At 39.5% G+C, this 25,652-nt stretch overlaps 1 protein-coding gene across 2 annotated transcripts in view; it reads right to left on the reverse strand.

The window, feature by feature from the left end:
- The window catches only part of CNKSR3 (CNKSR family member 3), a 53,866-nt gene that overhangs the window by 24,754 nt on the left and 3,460 nt on the right, over positions 1–25,652 (reverse strand). Inside the window, exons 2-3 of one of the 2 annotated variants that reach the window (XM_068184648.1) lie at positions 2,535–2,585; positions 1,792–1,955 (exon numbers count right to left, since the gene is read on the reverse strand). In XM_068184648.1, the coding sequence (XP_068040749.1) occupies positions 1,792–1,955; positions 2,535–2,585 (215 nt within the window). The remainder of the gene's footprint in view (positions 1–1,791; positions 1,956–2,534; positions 2,586–25,652) is intronic. The other variant, XM_068184649.1, reaches the window with a different exon arrangement.

The raw sequence follows: 25,652 nt of genomic DNA on the forward strand, positions 1-25,652 counted from the left end.
AAAGAGTGACATCAAGCTGGTCCAGCCAATGCCACATTCCCATGGTGTGAGCTGACAGCTTACAGTTGGGATGGCAGTGGGGTCAAAAAAGGGGGAACAAAAAAGAAAAAATATTTTAAAAGAAAAAAAAAATATTTCCTTTGCTTACAAGGCCCCAAAAGTTGGGAAAGTGTCAGCATATGTACAAAACATCCACTAAACAATAAACATTCTCACTTTCAAATAACTAACACAGGTGGAATTAAGAAACCTCTCTCTTGCACAAAAAAAAGAAAGAACCAAAAAAATTAGTTGCCACTAGCATTTAGTATTCCCATGGAAACAAAATCAGTGGTGATTCTATGCAGTTTCAAAAACTCAAGGGAATAGGCATCAAGAAGGTGGCAAAGGGCATACTGAAAACACAGGAATTCTTCCTGCACCTCTTAAAAAGGGAACAAGCACATTTCAGCTGTAATATGCAATATCTGTCTAAAGCATTAACTTGAGCTGCATTTCACAATGGATTTCCAGAAATGGGTCTGAGGTCAAAACTTTTGTCTACAAAGGAAATTAGAAGGAAATTGTAAGAGATAAAACACAGCTTTAGGTTCTGGCAGTTGTCCAGCTTTGTTCACTTTATTCTAATATTTTTAAGAGAACGAAAAAGTGCCTTCGGGGACTACCACACAGATGACTTCAGTCAGGACCATATACAGCCCACACTACATTTACTAACTCACCAGACCCCTGCACTTGCCCAACAAGTTCCTTCCCACACCATGAATTGCTTTTCAGTCCAGCTACATTCCTCTATTATGTTTTCAAGTTAATGTTAAAATTTTCAAATGCCTAAATGAAATAAAATGTCTTTCAGGTAAAAGAATAACTTTTTGAGAAACATTTTAGATTGTTTGAAGAGATTTCATTAAATATGCATCTTTCAGTACAATTTGCTCCAGGTTCTGGAGTAGGAACACTCCCTGTAGCGCCTCTCTGCAGCAAATAAAGCACATTATCCCACAGGCAATAAAGACTCTCCATTTTAAGAAGCATATGCTCGCTGCTCCAAGCCTTGCCTAATATAGGGAAGACAGGCCAGTGCTGGCCAAGGAATCATCAGGCAGGCTTTCCCACCCTTCTCCCTGATGTAATTACATATACCTCTGGTGCTCATTACACTGCACTACATCAAAAAGGCCTTCAAGGCTATGACCAAACTATGGCTTTTAAATAAAGCCTGCATGAGTAAAACAATCCAAAATATATTTATGCTTTTCAGAGTATGTTTGTTTTCAAAGTATCTGCAGTTATATATCAGGAGTAGGACAAAAGAACAGCCTAAGTTCTGAATCTAATTAAGAGTTCAGCTAGACTGTAACTGAGGTGGCTAAACATCCCTCATCTCAAGAATTAATTTTTCTTCACTTCCTAGGTTTGCTACAGAACTACCCTAAACCCATTTCAACTGATGTGAGGAACTTCTAGCACCTGTCATTTCAACAGTGTGTCTTCTGTCTTCTAACACAAACTGCTCACTAACAGGAGGCACAAGATCTTAAAAAGTCACTCAGACAAGTTGTTCCTTTGGAAGTGCAACCAAATGAACTGAAGTTGCCTCTTATCAGGAAAAAGTTAGAGAGTTATTCATACAAAACTTGCACGAATTAGACATTTTCTTACTATTTTATCATGATGTGTAACGGAAAGCAAGAGACAAAGGTATTCTGGTTTTCTCAATCTTGCTTTGGTTATTCACCCAAAAAAGCCCATTAAGAAATTCTTTGCATATCTGTTTACAACGTGACTAACCAGAGCACACAGGAGATCCACAGCCTCTAGAACCAGCTCCTGGTGTCCAATCCGTGAGATACCCAAGTCTTCAAGGTCCTGGTGAGAAATCTGTAACAGCTGTTCACCATTTATCTTCTCCCGTTCAAATTTATGGACATATTGCTGCAGGCAATCATCCAGGCCTACCAAAACACAAAAGAGACAAGGGGACATCAGAAACAAAAATCAAACCCCCCCAAAAAAGGAAAAAAAAAAAAAAAGACCTTGCAAAAGGCAGAAATTTTAAGTTCATATAATATACAATGCAAAATTATGAAGGAAACTTGCAGTGTAACTGAGGTTGTGTCGCGGGAGCATAGAAACAGAGTACATAAGTTATGGGGACCTTTGGGTCACTGTACCTGTCTGCTTCTTGTGGATCAAGCTCAGCCAGTAAAAACGTGTCTTTGTTGCATAGGCAAAGTGACCAAGGGAAATACACATCAGGGTAACCCAAACCCTGAGGGGCATCGATAACAACAACAAAAATAACTGTCCAAAACAAAGAAACAAACATAAAAACCCAAAAAAAACCCACAAAAAAAGCCAAAAATAAGCCACCAACAAAAAAACAGGGCAAGGCAAGAACAAAGATCTTGCCCAAAGCCTGTTAAACAAGCAAGGAAACAAAAGCATAAAATGATGAGAAGGAAAATGACCAAAAAAATAAAACACAAAGGCAAAGTAATCAAAAGAACCTTTGGCTCAAGTCTCATTATTACCTTGATTTATAAGAGCCTGCAGCTTCCTGAAGCAGTCATTGCTTCCCCTTTCTGAGGATCAACAACACGTACCAGTAAGAAATCTAATTAATTCTTCTAACTAAAAGTATGTTTTAAACAGTTTAGACTATTTTGTCCCAGCAATATCCCCCAAATCCTCATTTTAAACAGTAATTCTATGACCCTGTTCTGTACAGTAGGATTTCCCAAGTGATTACATAAAGTGTTTCTGGTTTTCATCTTATTTTACTCTAAGCTTCATGTGTTAATCCTGTTTCCTAGTGTATTCTCCTTATTTCCTCTGTTGTTTAAGAGCCTGTGAGCAGCAACAATCTGGGGGGGAATTTGGATGAATGTGTTATTTTCAAAATACTTCTACGCTCTTGTAACTCTCTTCCCTTTCAATATTTTGGCTAGAGCAAAAGGAACCCAATTAGGTCTGTTTTGCAGGAATACACTACACTCTTTGAAAACAGTTGACATGAGCAAAAATTCAGATAACACATTCGATGTCTTCTTTGTATCATCCACTACAGCTACATTGTTTCACTATTCCTTTTTAAAAAAAGGCTGAACCTGTACTTGAATAAAGGATGTTTATGCACAACTCCGGTTCAAAAGGAAACCATTGAGATGGACAGGATATCAAACACAGCAGATGAGAAACACGAACAGCATCCTGAGCTACAGAGAAATGAGAGCCAAAACACCAGCACTCAGCTCCACTCCTGAAGCTGCAGCAGCAGCCTGGAAAACAACACTCCCAGCACACTCTACCACCAAGAAAACACTTGACTCAAATCACAAAGAAGGTTTGAGGAGTCACATGAAACATATTCACACACAAATAGCGGCAGGAGCAGGCACTGCTTCCGCACAGTGCCTGCGCACAGCAGATGTGCAGAGGATGGGCTCCCAAAGGCACGGGCTGACTAAACACACACCACTCGCCTTCCCAAGTTGATGAGGACAGACACCCCTTTACATGACTCGGGCAGGCTTAATTATTAGAGTAAATCAACATCTGGCTGAACAAGCTTGACTCCCCCGCCGTGCAGAGCTACCAGTGCACACAGCTTGATTTTTAAATGTAATTATGAATGGAAAAACCTACATGCAAGATTAGCAGAGTCTCCCAGGGCTACAGTTGTTCAGGATGCACTCTTGTTTCTTCTCATATGTCTTGGCAAAGCTGCACAAATTTTGAAAATTGAGCCCACTGTTCTCTTTCCCACAGGCACCAAATTCCCCCTTAGGCTATACAAACTCTTTTCCCAGGAAAAAAAAATAATAAAAAATAATAACTGGCCTTCATTGTTTAACAATTTATTTTTTCAAACAAATTCACAACCACGACTGACATACAGTGCACATATTTGGCATTCCCAATTTTTATTGCTGCCTCACAGACCACTGTTTCCCATCATTTGCTCTTTTAAGCCCATAGTTTCCATTACAAACTACACAAACACCTAAAATAAAACACTTCATTCAGCATGCAGTCAAGGTTTTATTTTTTAAGGTTTTTTTAATGCAGTTTGGTTTTTGCCTACTATCTTTTCCAGAACATCACTCTATGCTAAAACATAGAACTTCATTCTATGCTAAAACATATCCTCCCCAAGAAATACAACTGTGGCTCTTCATTTGCGTGTGCTTTTTTTAACTCATGCTTGCCCATTCTTGAAGGTCTAAAAACCTGAAGGACTACTTTAAAAAAAAAATTTAATCAAGAGCCCTTAAAAACAGTACTTTCATAACCACACTGTAGGACTATATTTTATTAAATAAGATAATACAAAATTGCACAAATGTTGACTCAAAATAGCCAACATAGTGGCACAACTGCTCAGCTAGACTCGTATTTAAGATTAAATGAACAAAACTATGCAAAACAGGAAGTGAAGACAGACCCATGAACTCATGTACTGGTAGATAGTTTAAGATCAACTTACCAGCATTAGGAATATTGTTATTATTTTTACTAAGAAACCTAGGGGGAAGTATTAACCATTTTAATTGAGATTGCAACCACATTTTATAGCCTATAGTTTAACTTTCCATGATATGAATGAAATGTCTAATCACATGCGAAACAAACACATCATGTGCAAACCACACTCCAAGAGGGAAGGGAGAAGGGAGGAAGAAGGACTCATAACCCAATCCGATAAATTTTAACAATATTTAAGCAAAGTTTTAAAATCAGCATTCAAATGTCACTAGTAGTCTAAATGAGATGCTCATTTTTCCCTTCTTCCACAGATCTATAGTCTTTCCATGTATTTTCTCCATGAACTTCAGAGCCTTATGGAGACTTGGTATTGCCAATTGCAATGCTGGATATTGCTGAAGAACTTAGACGAACTAAAATCAGTAAAAAGTAAATCGATATTACTTAGATAATTTCTTACATTACACTTAGATACTTTCATACATGCCAGGTCATTTTCAACAGTGCAATATTAGCAGGTTCAAGCAAGAAAGAAGTTTTCTGTATTTCTGGAAAAATACGATTAAGACTGACATTGAAAAAAGTTATCTATATCTCCTTTATCCACTTAAGAGCCTTTCTCAAAGCTAATCTATTCATTTTCGGCTCAAAGTGTACTTAAAAAGCATTTGTCTCAATCACGTGTGTGAAATCTTTACATTACACATACAACAAAACCATGCACAAAAGAATGTTCTATTTATGTAATTGTTAGAGAATGAGGAAAGGTATAAATAAAAATAGTAATTGCAGATTATTCAAGTTTCAGAGCACTAGTAGCAGAGATTTTTTGGGAGAGGGAGAGTGAGAGAAACAGACTAATTCAGTTAGTGCTATGCGTTTTGCGAAAACCTTTCTGATGAACAGCAGTGTAATTTGAACAGAACTCCCTCCCAAATTTTGGCAGGTGTAGAGATGTGCAATAGATCCTAAGAACTGTCTAGACTTTTCTGTCTAAAATAACCACCACGACATTCAATACCTTGCATTCATGCAAAAACATTAGGACAGAGCTTACACTTAAGGATTTGAACTGATACCAATCTCAGTCTGTTTCCACAATTAAGAAAGTTATTTTGTATAAGAATTGAGGGGAAGAAAGAAACAACTTGGAGGGAGTTAAGGGTGAGGCGTGGGTCCAAGCCATAACAATCGGTTTTCTATTCAGAGAGAATTAACATTTCTATAGTTGAGAGACTCGGCCATCGAGCAGCGGCATACTGGGACTCCCCAAAACCTAGAGAGGGACTCCCCAAAACCTAGAGAGGAGTGTTTTGTGAGCAGAGTCATTAAGCAGTTTCACGCTTTTTGCTCAACTTCTGCGTTGGACGCTACTGAACAATTTACCTACCATAAAGCAACAATTAGCTAATCCATTACAGGCACAGGTGACTTACTACCTCTTTTGACCACCCTCACTCTCTTTTCTTGTGATACCACAGTCAACAGTCTATACACTCCACCACAGCAGGGCAGAGGGGGAGGAGAGCAAGGAAGAGGAGATAGGTAGGGCAAGGGACTGAGGAAGGGGAGAAGCTGGGATGTGACAGGGATTACTTTCAGTACATTCAAGAACTTGAAAAGACTCTCAGGGCAGCTCATAAAATGCCAAAAGTTGACACCAGGAAGCAGGAGGAGCACAAGCAACAGAGGAAGAACACACAAGTACAAAACCTTTTCCTTCACCTAGAAGGAATTATGGGGATCATTGCTCACCGCCTCAAGGACACAAAGCATTATAATGATCATGTTCTCTCCTCTGTTGGGCGACCCTAACAAGCAGGCAGCACCTGGCATCTCAGGGCAGAACCAAGGTTCGACTACAACCCTCATCCCATTAAGCGGTTTCCTGGGACCTCGGATAGCTGGTTAGGATAGGACTGCCAAAGTCATCTTTGCCTCATCACCTTAAAACTGACCTTCCCACCTAAAAAAGTCACTCTTATTCTGGTCCCCTTTTCAGGGCCTATATAGTAGACACTTTTAGTATCTAAAGATTCCCTGCACACATCAACTTCATCCCTCCCAAGCCTTGAAAGATAATTAGTTGCATAAGAATCTTTGGCATACCCCATGGTATGTGCCACTATACTGTCATTTACATTCCACATCATTTTATAACACTGTGATAGCTTCCTCCCATCACTTCCTCTATTTCCAGGACTGGAAGAAATTAATCAAAGATAAAGGAGAGGGAATCAAGGCAGCAAATGAATACTAGAAAGAGAAAATAAGCAGATGAACCAGCACCTGAGAAGGCAAATGAAAATAAGGAAAAAGGGTCTGCAAGGCAGCTGAAAGCTGAAGCAGCTCAGTAGGACAGATACAGGGTGAAAGGAACTAAGAGAAGTTCAAGGAGAAGAAAATAAATACATGGTTTTCTTTAATATATAACACAGTGGGAAGGTTTTACACAGTAACATCACAGATGCCATTCTCCTCTTGCAGTATCACAAATAGAACCAGGGATGAGTTTAACTGAGGAATTCAAGGTTCTTTAAAAGGAGAACTAAAAATTAAATCTAGAGCAGTCAGTAGAAACTTATTTCACTAATAATTCGATCCTAGGTAAGAACTGACTTCCTAGGATCCACATGCCTGATAGTTAGCTATCAATGTTCTCATGTTAATCTTTCCAAAAGTTTCCAAAACAAAAGTTTAGTTATAGTCATATTTAGGGGCCAGAAAAGAGCTCAAAGGTCTTAGTTTTCCAAGAAAATGCCTTCAAGAGATCTTTGTATTATTGTCTAGTACAAATGTGAAAAAACTTCCTCATTCCACTTCTTACTCCCATGTAATTTTACAATTAGTCATAACACTGCCACCATCTGAAGTATCAATCACTTAAAAAAAAAAAAAAATAACACAGAACCAATGAGCAAGAGCTTCTTATTAGCACCATGGAAAAATGTCTCCTGCCTAACCAGATTGTTTATTAAGTAAGCTCTCCTCGTGTAGTCAATTGTAAGCAACTGTTCTATGGTTCTGTCTGATGAGCACCTGCATCCTGATGAAGCAGGCACAACGTGCTGCCTCACCAGGCACTGGGTAGAGCTTTGCTGAGCACAGGCATTGCCAAGAGCAGCCAGAATGGTACAGAAGTTTCTTGTCAGTCTCCCCCACCACACAGGGATGGTACCAGACAAATTGCTGGGTTCTGCCTGCCAGCCAGGATGCAAAGGGCAGCTCTCTCATTAAGGTCACAGCAGGACAGAGGGAAATGGTGAAGCCTTACTGTCCCCTCTGTAATCCCCCCTGACAGACAGTTGCACAGAAAGGCTTTTGCAACATGTTTCTATTTTCAGTATTTTCAACTAATATATTTAGCCTGGAAAAACAGGCTCCATACTCATGCATTCATGTTACCTCCAAAAAACTCAATTCATTCCATTCAAATCCATCCATAAATCCCTTAGCTTTTTTTTTTTTTCACACAAAACTGAAAGCTTTGCCTTGTAATAAAAGAACTCATGGGTAAATTTGTGTTGTAAGCTATCCTGACCAGAAGGAAAACACAGTCTCTGTTTAACCTTTAGTTGCTCAGTATAGATACAATCTCAGACTGACAGTCCTTGTATTATGCTACACTTTTTAACAGTGCTCCTTACAAAGCCACTGAGTGCAACCATTCTGGCAGCGTTATTACCTTGGTCCAGACAGTAAATCTGAGGACAGCTCTAAGCTTTAGCACTTCACAATCATAAAGTATGTTCAGGAAGAGTCAAAATAGCTTGCTGACCCTTCCAATACTCCTGAAGCTTTATAAGGCAAGACTTCTCTCTACAAAAGCCAGAAAAATTAACTCAAATTTTCCTCAAAAAATATTTTCAGGAAACTAAGTAGACACAGAATAAGTTTTACAGAAGAAAATACTTTGGGGAGAAGGATATGACAAAGGCCTGTAAAGCCAGAAGTGGCCAGAAAGAACAACAGATTGCTCATAATCTCTTCCAACACAGGAATCAAAGAGTGAAGTAAGCATGTAACAGGTTCAAACAAGTCATAAAGGAGTGTTTCCTCATACAGCAGTATGTAATGAATGCTCAACATCCATACACAGATTCAGGGAAAGGTGAAGAGGTTCATGAAAGAAGGTGCCACAGAAGTCAAGTCTGACCCTGACAGACTCAAACAGAGATGGTTTAAGGCTTGAGGAAGCCTACAAGAGGAAATACAGTGCGCCATCTTTCCTCCTACATTGCTTAATTTATCCTTTTTTGGCAAACATTCTGGACAGGACACAGCTAGGCAGCACAGAACACTGGGCTATCACAGCTGTGCCATACACAGCACCAAAATGTACATGGCTGCTTCGCTTTTAATTAATTTTAGAACCATAGAATTGTTTGGGTTGGAAGGGACCTTAAAGATCATCTATTTCCACATCACTCCCTCCACCCTCCCAGTATGGGCAGGGACACCTTCCACTAGACCAGATGGCTCAAAGTCCCATCCAACCTGGCACTGAACATTCTCACAGCAAGGGTGAGCTCCTATTCTAAGACTTAAGAAAACTGTCTCTCTTCACTTCTGAAAGCTACTCTTAGTTTTAATATTTTCTGTAAGAGTGACATAAGATTTTCCCAAAAAGGCAAAACTCTATATAGAGTAATTGGAGTTGGAGAGGCAGAGGGGAAGAAGAAAAAGCTATACACTAATATTGAATTGTGATATCAATTTAAGGCAAAGATAGAACCAAAGCTTTTACAGACCGGTTTAAAAAAATACAGCCAAAAATTGACTACAGTAATATCAGGAAATAGATCACAGTGAATCACATGAATCACACAGATGCTCTCATGGGTTTAGTAATCCAGCTTGAGATATTAACATCAAATAGAAAATTGCTAGAATGAATTATTTATAAGCTGTACCTTTGGTTGACAATGAGTGAACTTGCATCAGAACTCCAGAAAGATATTTGACATGGAGAAATGGTAGTGTACAATAAACAGAGATAAAGGCAATTTTGTAATAGTTGAGAAGTTAGTGGTATTTAATTCCAAAATTTCAACTAAAACTGAAAGCAGACTTGAGTTTTCTTTCTTTTTAATAACTCCTTTTCAGATAATTCATGAAATAAAAATTGGGGTAGAGAAAGAGAAACTTATTTCTAACCTTTTCCATAGGGAGGTTCTTATTATGACATAGCTTTAAGACTTCAAATTAAAGGCAAAACTGAAATGTAATGTTACAGAAAACTGAGTTGTGATAGCATGTCACATATCTTAAAAAAAAAGAAAGAGGGAAAACATAACTGGAATACATCATAACATCATACAGGTTAATCAAAAAAGGCAGGTATCACAATATACTTGCAGTCACACTTTTCACTAGCAGAACTGGACTGGGTAGCTGAGCAAAGCTGTGGGGCCCTAGGCCACAACGCTGTGTGGCTTTGATGCCATCACACTCACTGGTATCAGGCAGTCAGACTCCACAGTGCTACCACAAGTACTCATCATGGGAAAAAAATGGCTTTCCAAGAAAGAACAGAAGCCACAGACAAAGGTTCATACTCAAACAGCAGCATGATATCTTGCTGCCAGCACTTAAGCTGTAACTCTTTGCTAATCCCAGAAAAAGGGCTCCTAACCAGAGAAAGATGAGGATGAAAAAAGAAGAGAACCAATGCAAACTATTTTTTCCTGCTGACCTTGGTGTATGGTCTGTATGCATCAGGGATTAAGGTCCATGTGATGCAGTAGCTTCACACAGAGCAACACTCATGCTTTGGTTTCCTCTTTTAAGAATCAACTGCATCACTCACTGACCAGCTGTGTTTTGCAAAATCAATCTTTCCATGCTTTACCAGATTTTGTTTGGCACACAACATGAATGAGACGGAAGCAGAGCATATCCATATGTTCTGTGCAGACAGACCTGGCACTCTTAGTTTCAACAGAACATGCAATAAAAGCCAACACTCAGTAAATGCATGCAAACACATCATTAAAACAGAGAACACACCTGCTTTAGGCAGACAAGCCCAAATAGCTTTCTAGCTAATGCCACAGGATGTCTTCAGGGACACTTCTGACAACATCCTTCCCCACTTCACAGTAAAAACAATATCCTACTTGTGGCAAGGTGCAACTTGCAATCTGCTGGGTGCAGTACAAGCAAGGCAATATGAGCCAAATACAATGCCAGTATGCTGTAGCTGTAATGAGGCCCTTGTATTTGTTGCTCCAGTATCATTTAAGAACTACTATAAACTCCAAACTGAAACAAGAAAACATCTTTTTTTTTTCCCAATACAGGCAGAGGTGTGCCTATTTGTCTGTTGGTTGCATTTAAAACAGTGGTAGTTACATGGGTTTAGAATGGCTCCCAACTGACACAAGCACTTCAGCCAGCACGACCCAGATCTTGTTACTCTTTCTAATCCTATTTCTTTACCATTACATCCAGCAACCAACGTATACCCCTCCAAAAAAATTACTTTAAACCCACAGAGATTGGCACAGCATATTGTAGTAGACTACTGCAGTGGCAGAAAAAATGCACATTTTAATAAAAAATAAGGGAGTTTTAAACAAGAAAAGATCGTTCTTGAACTAATCCATGCAAACTTTTGATAGCCATCATGCCCAGTGAAACATGTCTTGTGTTTGTCACAACCTAATAAAATGATTTTGCTGGTGAAGACATGACTGACAGTGTCAGCAAATATAGAGCTTTCAGCACAGTAGAAGGATAATCACTCAGTGTGACTTCACAGTTGCATACATTATGTGAGACAAGAAAGATAACCAAATACCTGTACTGAGAGAGATGCAACAGGACTTAGAATACTGCCAAGCTTCTTCCTGCACCCTAAAGAATTCTTTTCTTAAGTGGTTTGCAACTGATATGGTGTATAAACAAAAGATGTTGCTTAAACAGGGCATCACCAGAAGTCAGTTACTTTATTACACAAGCATACAGCAGCTTCATCAATTTCACTCACACACTGAGTGTAGAACTGCTCTACATACATCAGAATATATTAATAATGTCCTATGGACTGCTAGTGACACAACATATCATCCTCATGTACTGTGCCAAACTATGACAATGAAACTTTCACCGAAGTTTCAATGTGGGAATCTGTTCCACCCTGGGTTTGAAAACCACACTCCTCTTGGATACCCACAAGTTGTTTCCTAATAACTAAAAAAAAAAAACCACTAAGTCTTTCTCCAGCAGAAAAAAAAAGCAAGTGGTAAAATCAAAAGCAAAAAGTGGAGAGAAAACCAGATGATTCTGGTATTCATTTTTCTCAGCCCACTAAGGCTTTTTTTCCAAACTAAGTACACTTTCAGACATGCTGGTCAAGGCATTTTAAATTGTACTCAAACAGGAGTTTGCAACTTCTATAGTCCCAGTAGATCTGTTCACCAAAAAATTGTTTTGCTTCATTGATGCAAATAAAGCTTTGCCTAGGCACAGTAGAGCTTTGGCAAGAATGAAAGCACAGTGATATCTGGCCATTGAAAGCTGCAATTGAGAAAAATCTACAAACAAGCCCTTTGTCCCTCTCTCCACACAGTGCTTGACTTTATAGGGAATCACACCATGTGTTCCCTCCTGTACAGGGCACACAGGATGACTGCTGCAGAAACAAAGCACCCATGGGCACACCACAGCATTTGTCCCCTTCTGCAGCTAGGTGACAACAGGAACGGGGGCGCGCAAACAATTGCCACATCATCTTCAGGCTGGTCCGGCACCCTGACTCACTCTCTTAGTGAGGAGGCCTCATGCAGGAGGACAACACCACCTCAAAAGATCCACTGGATCCCAGATAGCACAAAGAGGTGTACAGTTGGTTACTACCAACTCACTTTTACTAAAAAACTGAGGTAAAGCTTCCCCACACCACCGGAGAGACTTTTCCCAGCCATGTAACACCAACATCTTGCAAGCAGAAGGCGAGCCATGAGGATGCCTGTGCCTCAACTATGCAATAGGACTTTAAAAGCTCAGCAGCAGCTTCAGCCAGTATAATGGGCTGCAAATTGGAAAAACACATAGGAGGACACAACCCAGTCTGCCATCTCTGCTGTGGAGTTACTGCAAAACACAAGGGCAGAAAGATGCAGGGGGTGGGGGACAGACAGCAGAAAATGGCACTACTACGACCAGAAGAGCTCCTCTGAGACCTGACTCATGCTTTGTGAGACCCCCCACACACTCCTCACTAGACTGGCTGTAGACCCCACTCAGAGACATGTATTTCCTCACACCCATTTACAGCTCCAAAGAGAAGCCCAAAAAAAAATCTCACTGCTGCTACTAACAGATACAGATGTTTTCACTAAATCAATGCAACCACAGAGGAAATACATTTCCCAGAATTTTCCAGCTCACACAACTATGCTGAATTTGTTGTGTGGTTTCTTTTTAATACCACTATTCTAACACGCACATCTTACAGAAGAATTTTGATTCAAAACAAGTCTCTAAAACACTACCATTTTGCTTATAGAAGTATAATAGCACTGAACATAAAATAGTTCCAATGTTAGCTACGGAGTCATTCACAAGATTACAAGAACCAGATTATTTTTTCGTTTAAGGGAAACAATTTAATTTTGTTTTATTGTTCAAGTGGAATACATATTGCAGCTTAATCCATAGCAGGAATAGGAAATTGTTTCAGTCTCCAGAGGCAAAAAATCTAGAAGCTGTGGAAATTATGGAATTTGGACTCAGTCTGTAGTTCATGATGTATGGCTGAAGACCACCTCTTTAGTTTATTCTTCCCATTGTCCAGTCTCACTCCTCTCTCCAACACTCCTGGTGCCCTGCTTTCTCACCTCTGAATGACAGAACAGGTAAAGCTGGAAGCCACCATGATGGGGTCTCCTGATCCAACCTCCCTGCATCTACACCATACTACCTGCCCCTTGCCAAAAAACTTTCCCATAGCAAAAGGGAGGAAAACTACATGTGATGAGCAGGTCTCATCATGTGCTCTGACTGTATCTGAGCATATTCTGGGAGGCATGCCAGGGCACCAGAGAAACACTGCAAATAGCAGGCTGGACCAACATTCCCCATCCCTGGCACACTAGTGTACCACCTGGCAGCAAATGACACCATGCAAGGCACAGGTTTAGGCATAGCTTTGGGGAATTACTGGTGCTGTACAGGGGGGAACCAGTTGGCACCATGGATCTAAAGGAATATGAAGTTCCTTAATAATTGATAGGACATTGGACAAAAGACAATGAATGCTACAAAAGAGAGAACAATGGGGGTCACAGCATGCTATAGGACATAGGGTTGCACTGCTTGCAAAAAAATATTTGAAAAAAAACATTTAACTCCTTACAAAAGGGTATGGTCTTTGGCAGGTTTCACTCCAACGCTCACATATTCTTAATCCAGTTTTCCAAGCAGCAGACATTGAAGTTAAACTTAAAAAAAGGCAGCTTCCTAACATTGTACTTTTACCAGTTTACCAAGCTTCATTATTACTATAAAGTAATTCATAATCAAATTCAAACAATTTTCACAAGAGCAGACATAGGAACATTTGTGGACAGCTTAATGAGCCTTTTCCCTTATAGAGTCTTGGAATTTCAATTGTAATGTTAATGTGTTCACAGTAACATGCAGTTTACACCAGCACCATCACAAGATGAAACTTCAAGGTGTCAAAAATTCAAAGGTGTCTGAAAGAGGAAGTGTTTCTGCTTCACAGAGAGGTAACCTCAGCAGAACAGTCACTTGTATTTCCACCCATATTATATTTCACCTACTGACACTTCAAAGCAGTGCTCCTTCAGTTCATTATTTTCATGTATTTAGCTATTCTCTTTGTCTACAAGGCATCACTGAATTCTTATGAATAATCAAATTTTCCTCATACTGAGATTTTTCTGTGCCACTATACAGTTGGGTGGGGTTTTCTGTATTTGTTCTGTACAATTTTGTCCCAGTTTTTTGTTTGGTTTTTCTTATTTTAAGAACAAAGCTACACTTAGAGCTTTTTTTTTTTTTAGCAAAATATCATTTTCTCTGTAGGTTAGCTTTTTTTATTAGGGATGGCTTTCATGCCAAACTAATTAATCAAGTTAAAAAAAAAAAAAAAAAACTCAATCCCCATCTTGTGTCAGTCAGCACAAATTCAATAGCTGAAAGAACATGAACTGGTAGATAATAGAAACCCTTACATGAGGCACAAACTAGCAGATACCTTCTAAAACCCTCAAGCCATTCATGGAGAAAATGTGCTAGCCCAGTGGCTGATCCACCTTGTAAGCACCGTATTTCTCCTGCATCCTAAAAACAACTACTCCCTATTTCAGTTATGCCAAATTTCACAACAGCCACTTTACTGCTGTATAGTAACCAAGGGGAAGGATTTTCTAAACTGGATTTTAAGTAAGGCTGAATGAATCAGATAACATTTGTCAAAGTGGTACATAACCACTTAACAGCCTCTCTTCCAAGATATTATTAAATGGACAATCGCCCCTTAAAGCTTTGAGTTCTGTATTTGCAAAACAGATGCAAGAAGGGATGAAAATCCCATAAATGGTTTGCATTTGCAATGCCTGACACAATTCAGTCATTTGGGAGCACCCCACTTGTGCGCGTGCATGTATGTGGGAGATTGCATGCCATCTTTCACAATAAGGCCCTGATGCTGAACCTGCAACATTACTTGAAACACCTAAAATAACCTAATGTCCCCCTGCTGCAATAAAGAAGAATGGGGTAGAAAGAAGAATTAGGTTATATTTCATGAACACTGTAAAATATTCAAGGCTTTTCTGGTCCCTGAATTAATGATTTGGAAGAAGCCAGGACACTTATTCCTAACATTTATGTTGTGTTATAAAAATGTGATCTGATGAGTATAAGGGCTGTTTGAAACTGGAAGGTGCAAAAACTTAGAAGCAGATGTTTGCCCATTAATAAAAAGATATTACATCCAATCTAAAAATATCAAAAGTTTTATTTAAATGCACTTATTTGTTTGTTTTGACCGACTTCAAGTTGTCTTAGCAGCCTCTCTCCTAGATGCATACTGTATCTCACGTATTTCAGAGCCTAATTTCCAAGGTACCTTATGAAATCAAATAACCTCTTCAAGTCCTCAGATCCAACTCCTACAAGTCAATCTGCCACATGGTCAGTGTTGTGTAGCAATCCCCAGTCAGTGATTGACTTTTCAAACTTCCAAATCATAAGAAATTGCTCACTGAGCCCAAAGTACTTGCAAACATAAGCTCAGAAGTAGTATTTCGGTGTGGTACTTTGCAAGGGAAGACAGAACCTGCAACCAGGTTGAATCTATTTAACCCCAGAGAGTGCCCCTATTTGTTAACTTTATGGAAATGGACTTTTAAGACAGTGATTTATGGAAGCTTGTTTGATCACTCTTTATTCTTCTCTTACAGGCACTGTAGTGACCTTATTTACACCCGAGTTAATCATTAGGTACTCACACGAGGTAGGGAATGGTGGGGAATGGCGGGGGAAGAGAAGGGGAGGCAGAGGCAGAAAGGGGAGGGTTTATTTTCTAAATTAAAGGCATTAGTGATATTTAGAAGTTATTGAAGAGCAAAGAAAGCATCTCACACATTAATCTCTGTTTATGCAAACTTGGCTTCACATCCCCAAACCAAGGCTGCTACTGAGAGTGACACCTTCCCCACATTGCCTCTACTAAAACTTCCAGGAAACCCACCAACTCCAGCAGTGCCCTCTGCACCAGTAATAGAGACCCATAAGCAAAAAACTGTGAACAACTTATTTGCAAGCTGTCACCACAGAAGCCACCAAGCACTCCTGTCTTCTGCTTACCATTAGCTGGAAAAGAATGAGGGCTCTCCATACAAGGGCTAAAACAATTTTTTTTTTTAATGCTTGCTGACTTTTGTCACATCTATAAGCATCTTCTTTACGATGGGGGAAAAAAAAAAGTCCAAATACCTCTGAAAACTGTTGTAAAACAGTCAGAAGAGAGATAATTATGTCAAGTAAGTGACAAGTTACCCAAGTAAGACCAAAGTGACAGAACATCATCTAGGAAAGATCACATTAACAGGAAAAGACAAGGAATAAAGGGAAGTACAGCCAAAAGAGTAAAGTTGATCAGAAATAACTACTGAAAGTTTTCATTGTAGACATTCACCCCAAAGTGGCCACTTAACAGACCTTTAGACAGCCACACTGGTTCAACTGCAGCAAGCACAAAGATTTTCTTTGCATTATTTTCCTCTTAATGTTTATTTCAAATTGACAGAAGTAGCAGTATCTCAAAAGCAAGGAATCCACAGGAGAACATTACGAGCATATAATAAACAGGGCAACACAGAAGTCTTCTTATCCCAAAATTATTCTCTCTAGATATCCCATCCCATTCATGTGAAATATGAAAGACATTTATTTTAGCCCAATGTTTTCAATTTGAAGAGATATAAAACTGTCATCAACCTCTTGGTTTGCAGACACTAAACTTCAGCTGCTGTTACCCATCTCTCACACACACACACTAATCCTGCTTAAAAGATGCTGGAATGAGAGCCACAGAAACCAAAAGCATGTATTTACTTGCAAGCCAGAGCTAACAGCAGCTCCTCAATCCCTGTTCCTAGATGGTAAACTGCTCAGGCCTGGAGAGCTTATGGATAGAGGGGACAGGCCATATTTCCCCCCCACCCCCCATGCCAAATCCTCCAGCAAGAGAAGCCTTTAGAGATAACTGTACAGCAAAACTTCCTGGCAAAGCAAAACTCAATTGAAAAACAAAAAACCCATCCCACCTGGAGGTAAAAATCAACCTTCAGACCATTTTATCTGGAGCTGGGCTTCCATCAGCCCATATATACATCTCATTCACCAAGCTTCAGCCCATTTGGTTTATTGTTGCAAAGAACTTCATAATAGCATAGACAATTACACTTTCAAAGGAATAAAATGAAAGTAAGTACGAGCACAGAATTCAATCACATGCAATATTAATATTAATCACAGTATTTACATGATGACTGCAGGTAACACAAAAGCACTCTCCCCTTCAAAGCATGCCTCCTAAGGTGACTGCTTCTATGCCTTGTCAACTGTAATAGGTTATGGCCCTTCCATGAGGAAAATAAGTCAACATTTTTAATCCAAGAATAAATTTTATACTCATTATTGGTCTTTGCTGACCCTAAAAATAAATACTATCCTTCAACAGGTCAAGCACAAAGTTATTTCATTTTCCAAAAGCAGCAACAGTACACTACACTACGTTACTTGTGTCTAGCACATGAACCTCTAACTTTATGTGCTTAATACTAAGCAGCAACCCCTCCCGCCCTACAGTCACCACACAATTAAGAGCTTGCCTTTTAAAAGTTATGAGGTTTTTGTGGCTCAAGGAGTAGTTCATTAGTCACAAGAGCTCCTTTTCTTGAACTAAGGCAATTAACACTCTGTTGCCTGTTCCCACAGTGGAAACAAAAAGAAACATTGCAAAACTGCCTGCCTCTTGTCTCCCAAGAAGAAATGGGGCGATCCCTTTAATCTGGTTTGGCTGCCTTCTCACAGCACCATGTGGAACTGTTTTGGCTGACTGCAGCAAGGTCCATTACTCACATCTGCCTCTCCTTTGTGTGTGCATCCTTGCAAACACTGTGATTACTGTTCCACCCATGAGCAAGTCAGGGAGCAGCCTGCTGCAAGGCAACAGCTGATGCAGTTGCCAGATAGCCAAGCTTTCGGATGACAACCTGCTACTACTCGGTTACGAAACACGGATGCCTAGCACCTTCCGGTCTGACAGTCACCAGGGAGGAATAAGTACTGGCACATGAGAATCACCAGCCATCAGCACCTGCTTATGAATGACAAGCTGAATGACATTAACAAGCTGAATGACACGACAGTAACAGAAAGAAGCTGATGGTGCATACTCCTTTCCATCATGAACAAATCCCCAGGAGTCACTACTGGATTCTCCTAGGAAATGCTGTCATTACTTGGATGCATAAACTACTTCATTTTAAAAAGCTCCACGATATTTCCATCAGGAATTCTATCTTCTTAAAAGTTACTCCTTGCATTAATTTACCCAGTCCTCAGAGTGCCTTCCATGAACCAGGATGTACTGCCTTGAGGCACCAAATACAACAGGCATTTTAAGGCATGTCACAACTGGGTCAAAAAACAAGGTGTATAAACTGAGCAGCCAAACACCAAATGTTTGAGCTACTCCATAATTTTATAATCCCTTTAAACATCGAAAGCAATTGCTTGAAAAAATTAGCTGCCTGACCCATTTTCATTATTTTGTACCTTTCAGCCCTAGCTATGATGCTACTTCCTAAAATAGCAGAGACCTCAGAGTTCAAATGCAACACCCCAACCATAACAAAGCCAAAGGTATCTTAAGATCATCAGTGGCAAAGCTGAGGGCTCTGTCTGAATCATAGACAAGTCTAAAATATCACTTAACTGACCAGGAGACCTACCACCTTCTGAGACAAAAAGTAGAACAGGTGAGGGCAGGGAAGAGTCCTGCAGGTACCTCAGCCAGTCCATCTGACATCCCCAATTTTCATGATGATGAAGAGGCAAGAGTGTGAGCAGATATTCCCCCCTCCTAGTGGGGTGGTGTCAAGCTATTTCTGACCCTCTGCTGAAGCTCCAGACAAGTCTCCCTGATACTTTTAAGCCACAGCAAAGCATCATTAGGTATTGGCTGAGAAATCATGCAATTTGATTGATCGCTATTTGCCTCTTTCTCACAAGTAAATTGGGTTTGGCTCTTTTTTTGTAAAAATCTGTTAGAGTACAATTTTTTGGTGCATCTTCCAGACAGCACATAATTCCTAGGTGCAAGAAGCATCTCAAGGGAAGGTCCATGCATATGTGACTAACAAAGCTGCTAGAGGGATAAGGGGCAGAATGAAAATAGTTTAAATCTTAACCGAAAATTAGTTTTCAGAAGTTAATACATTTTTGAGAACACCCAATGACAGGGAAAAATAATAAAGAGCAAAATACAATTCAGTAAAGCCGCAAAAGATAATTAAGTTTCCAACTATCATTTCAACTCTGTGTTAACCCTTGGAAAATTGAGGATGATATTGGACAATAAAATTTACATGCATTATGCTCAATTATACATGTGTTAGAAAACACACAGTCCATTCAGTATTCTGCAGCAACCAAGCCATGTTAATTTGAGCAAACCTGCAAGCATGCATACAACCTGACAATCCTGGAAATTATCATTTCCATGAAAGGCAGCTCAGCAAAAGTCTCCAGACATGCCTAGCACATGACTTACTCTACTGAGAGCTGGAATTCCTCTCCAAATACATCATCTTGAGAAGACAGTAATAATCTTACTACAATAAAATCTGGCACATATTGTTGCTACTGGTACCATGGCAATGTCCAATGGGATTGTCCAATTGTCTTGTTTGAAGAGATAATTTTATACACCAAAGATGCTAACTAGCTTTGAACTTACACAACATGCTGTGGTCTAAAAAGATGTGTTATGAGGTGATAAAACCAAAACTAGCAAGATATAAAAATGTTATTGGCAGGTTTGATTTCAAAGTCCTTCTTTCAACCACACAGATTTATTTATCCATTGTTATTGTATGAAATAGAATAAAATAAAAAACGTGTAACACCAGGGACACCGTGATAAGGATGTGTTAATATCAAATGAAAACAAGAATTGCATAAAGCAACAAAAGAACACTTCATCAGCTCCTAGAGGCTTTGTTTCTCAAGGCTCTACTACAGTCATCTTCTCTTGAGGTTTTAAAATCTGAATAAAAGTACAACTGGCCAGAATCCTACCAGTCAGCATCACTCTGGTACACCTAGTCCCAAAGCAATAAGGAACCAAATATTAAATTAGCATGAAACTATCATAAGAGCAACCATAAAAATAGATCCCCTCACCCTTCAGAGCACTCACTGGCAGGGAGTTCCTGCTATGGAAGGACAGCACCCACCTCAGTCCATTTGAGTGCTCCAGCCTCGGCACTGCTGCATCAAACCCACACTTACCCTCACAAATGAAACTCATCCTCAGCCAAACACCAATATTACATGTTCCTCCAAGATTATCTTTAAATTATAATCATAACTGAGAGCAAAATATGTTCTTTACCAGTTTGTTTTTTTTTTTTTAATGCAGTGATGCCTAACGTGATGAGGAGACAAAACCAAAATGAGCAAGGTATAGAAATATTATTGGCAGGTTTGATTTCCATGTCCTTGTTTCAATCACATATAGATTTATTTATCCAATGTTATTGTCTGAAATAGTGTGAAGTAGATATAACTAAAGGAAAAGATTAACTGTTTTGAAATACAAGGAAGCAACTACAATGCTTTTATGTTGACACAGGGATTATATTTCACAAGAGGTATAACATTGCACCCTCTCGTAAAAACGAAGTCCAAATCCCACGAGACATACTACAAATTTTGATGAAAAAGACTACAAACATACAGAATTTACAGCATATCTACCTTTTGTCTCTTCTTTTTTCCAAAGTTTCCATTACTGCTCGCCTTAGGAATGTCAACAATTATTTAGTGTAACTTTTGCCATAATGCTTTTATAATTCTGTTTGGTGAAATTGACACAATACAAACAGAATCCAGCACCTTGCAAAGGATGCAGTGAAGCAGTGACTAGAACGAGACAGGGAAGGAGAAAAAAAAAGTTTCACATCAGAGTAGGTATCTGTATTTCACTAGGTTCCCACTTCTCCTCTGCACTACTCTCTAGGCACGTCTCCATCCACTACACGTTTTTCAGGCCGCATTCTTCAGGCATGTCTGAACTTGCTCTTAGAGCCCTCTACATAGGGCAAGTCCTATTGGGGAGGGGGGAAGAGGAGGGGAAATAAGTCTTCATCCTTTTTTGATCCCTTCTCCCTCCCCACCTGCATGGCCAAGCACACACTTCAGCAGTGCAGTGCTGAGATACCTGCTCAGGTATAGAGGTCTGCCTGCTGCAAAACTTTGAGTCCTTCTCTTCTGGCTTGAAAAGCATCTGTACCAGAGAAAGTCTCTTATTTAATGATAAAATGGGCTTATTGAAGAGCTTTTAATAAAGCATTCACCCAGCCAACTTTATTTCACTAAAACAAGACTGAGATAAATAAACACAATGATAAAAGGATGGCAACCTAAGCAACATTCATTTTGCACATCCAAGACAGAAACATCAGGATGATTCGCCCAGAAGCGTGTAACAACACTTGCTTAGCAGAAGCCTTAGCCCTTGATGAGCACCAATTAAAGTTCTTTCCTTTGATCAAGGAGCAAGATAAGATCACATTTATGCCACAGAGCTTTGATTGCAACAAACATACCATACACTTTGCTGACCTACACCTAACTACTAGTCTAAGAAACAGTCCAAAAAAATATTTTGTCATTACAGTGACAAAGAACATTCTTCATCCAAAAGGGTGTATAGAGCACCACATATAAGAAACTACTTTAACACAGCACTGATAGAGTATAACAGAATTCAGCCAGGTGCTGAACGCAAGACTGTAGACCAGAGTTACAGAGGTCAGTGATCTGATCTCACCAAATCAAACACAGATGCTCGGCTTTGTCCAGCATATGTGATGTTGGATGAAAATTAGCTACATTTCATAATACCATAAATATCTATTTTAATAGGTAATGAATGTTTAAAGTCAGCAAAACAGATCAGACTGATTCAGTGTACCTCCTGTAGATCCTCCATGCTGTGAAATGTTATTGCTTCTACTGTGAAAAGATGGAGGCAGGCATATGGAAACCCACAGGCAATTTCCTCATGCAAAGGAAGCATGGCCCAGGGACCTGAAAGATAAACTTAGACTACCAAGTTATCCCACTCTGGTAATGAGAGCCCAAATGACACAAGGACTCTATACCAGGTCTAAAATCAGCCAGAGACACATAGTCAAACAGCATTTTTATCTGAATCTCCTTTCTCTTACTACAGCCTTGTGTACAGACACACTAAAATCTTGAGCTACCCCATCAACACAAGCACCTGGGGCCTGAAGAATTCCCATAAATGTGTGAGAGGTTGCTATAGCGACCCCAGTTCAATTAACTCCTGTCCAAACTCCTGTCTACCCTTCCATTCCTCTCCTCAAATGTGCCTTGCCATCATCAGTACCTCACTACCTTCTCCTTTTGACAGGACTTATTCAGAGTGTGCAGAGACAGAGCAAGGAGAAACACTGAAGATACACCATTCCTCTAGGAAGGCATGGCTTGACTGTATGATATCATTAGGCAAAGACAAAGTGCAAATTCAGAACAGTATCATCTCTTCTATGGAAAACATACAGTGGAAATCAACATCTTTCACTTACTTCACTGGGGCACTGTTCAGACTTATTCATTAATATGCCTTCTGTGTGAAGTATCAGTGAAAATCTTGTCCTAAGATGCAAACCAAAAACTGAATAGTCTTGTCACCTCTTCTCCAATTCCCGAGAAGTGACCAGTCATCATCTGTTAGACATGCCTGGAAGGAGCTCCATGAATCCATGAATCCAGGCAATTCAGAAATTTTGATTTAAGAGACAAAAAGGAACAAACAAATACCACCCAAAAACCCCCACATACTTTTGAGTACTTGATAATAGGCTGTATTCACACATCACTCATAACTGCAATTCATCCTGTAGCACATGTTGAGTAACAGCTTTTTGTTGGGGTCTTTTACTAAAGAAAACAAATCATCATGGCAAATTTCAACATACATTTTTATCCAGTGCCCTGTACTTTGTCTTCCTGTAGCTCTTGCAATGTGCTAATGAGTGTAAAAACAAGGAGAGGCACGATTCTTGTTCAAGAAGTTTTGCATGCTGAATACACAGAGTTCCAGGCAAGAAGTGCAAGGCACACATAACAAGAGTTCTGAAAACCTAGAGCCCAAGCAATATTTCATCAAAAATGAGGCTTTTTCTACAGAAGTGTCCAACAACAGACACAAATTACTTCGTGACCCTCAAGTTCTAAAGAAAGACTGAGAAAAGCATCCTGCACAGTAACCAAACTCTGCACCTTTAGCTAGGCAGTTTCACTACATTCTATGAAGTTACAATCAACTTTCCACTAATGCCTATTGTGATTTTTAGCTCTTAAAATATTGCTTTTCCAGACATTATGTGGACAGTATTCAACTTTTAGACTTTCTGATGTTTGGTTATAGTTTGAACAGCAATTTAATGGCAAATAAACAAAGCTGACTGTGAATACAAAAAGATCAAGGGAAAAAAAATCACAACTCACAAGCAACTCAAGAAAGTGCAACACAGAAAAAGCCATGAAAATGTGATCTAAACACAAGAACACAGAGGCTAACTTTGATTTGTGTTTTCATATGTATTCACTCAATCTTAGCAACAATGCATGAATAACTATAAGACTGCAGTAGTACAAATTTGTTGTGCAAGTTTTTACTTTGTTTCAGCCCACAAATAAATATAAATAGATGTATTTAGTATATTCCACCTTTTGCTAGTAAAACATTATGGGCAAGATTGGATGTGCAAAGAATGGTTATTCAATACCATTCTCTGATCTAATTAATGAATACTCATACAAAGTATTTTTAGGTAACCAAGAAAAGGTTAGAAAAGAGAAAAGAGATTGTTCTGTATCCTAGGCATGGGCAACTCTTCCTGCTATTCCTCACTGAAAGCAAAATACTCCTGTCTTACAAAATAAGGGGGTTTCAGAGTGTTGGATTTTCCCAAGTAACTTGAACACAATGGCATTCACTTGAGAGTGCCTAAAAAGAAAAGCAAAAAAATAACTCTGGTGCTAAGCATCACCCATAATTTCTTCTAAAATCCAGCTCTGGTTTGCAGCTCCCAGCACACACAGTTAACATGACTGACCTTGTTGAAATCTCCCTGAGTAAGCAAGATAGCTCTAAAAAAAGAACACCAGTCCCTCACAATTAATTGCTAACTATTAATAAATTAGCATATTTCTCCCTCTTCTCCCAGACATACCTATAAATGTAGCTGCCCAACAGCTTTCCAGGAATGGAAATCTGAGTATTTCATGACATATGCAGGAATAAGTAATGTCCATGAACTACTGACAAAGGGAATAACTGAACCTGGAGTGCAGTAACAAGCCTAAAGCAGATGCGTGATCCCCAGCCAGCTGAGTCTACAGCTCCAGTGACAAAGGCCAGACTGTAAGGGAGCCTCACAACAACACAGGCTTCTAACCACAAGCACATCAAACTGTCTTTACCATGTAAAATTTTGCTTGAAGTCACAACTCACACAAGCATGTGAAGCCTGGGGAAAGGGGGAAGAGATGGATCAGGCTACAGCAAGTAAAGAGGAGGCATAGCAATGTCTCTAAGACAAGTGACATTTCTCACACAGGAGCTCTATGACAAACCCTACTTTCATCTTCCTCACATCTTTTGAGGAATGACCTTAGCTGAGGGGTTTCCAGTAGCCAGGGGTTTCTGAGACCAGAAAAAGTTTCACCATACCATCAATTTTCATTATGCCAGTAAAATTAAGTTACTTTTATACAGTGTACTGCAAATGTGCTCCAGCTTCTGTAGCCACTCACCTGCCCTGCAAGAAGCTGAATAACTCTAGGAATACCTCTTGAGGAACTCTCAAGAAATTCAGGCACACAAGAGAGTGCTGTGATCTACAGGTGAGGACTTTGAGCCTCCAACCATCTTACACTGCACAAAAGCAAGATCACAGGTCAACTACATCACTATCCAGATGTTAGGCTGTACCACCACAAGGATCAACTCAAAACAACCCAGAGAAACAAACCCCAAACACACCTTCTCAGCAGAGTTAGGAAACAGTGCAGACAATATTGTTCAAAGAGCACAAACTCCATGTCGGCCCAGACACAAGTAAATCAACACAGCATCCTAGGAAAACACATACCTTTTCATGGCTGAATATGGCCCCTAAATACTATCTGAATTCATTGTGCTGTAAAAGAAACCTTAAATTAAACCATCACTTCTTTCAGACAGAAATCGATGTGGTGCTTATAGAAAAAAATCAGATCGTTTTCAAGCATTGATGCTGTAGCTAAAAAGTTATCACATCCTTGTTCAAAGCTTGAGAAATGCTTCACATACAAAG

Source organism: Anomalospiza imberbis, chromosome 3 (genome assembly GCF_031753505.1).
Source record: "Anomalospiza imberbis isolate Cuckoo-Finch-1a 21T00152 chromosome 3, ASM3175350v1, whole genome shotgun sequence".
NCBI lineage: Eukaryota > Metazoa > Chordata > Aves > Passeriformes > Viduidae > Anomalospiza > Anomalospiza imberbis.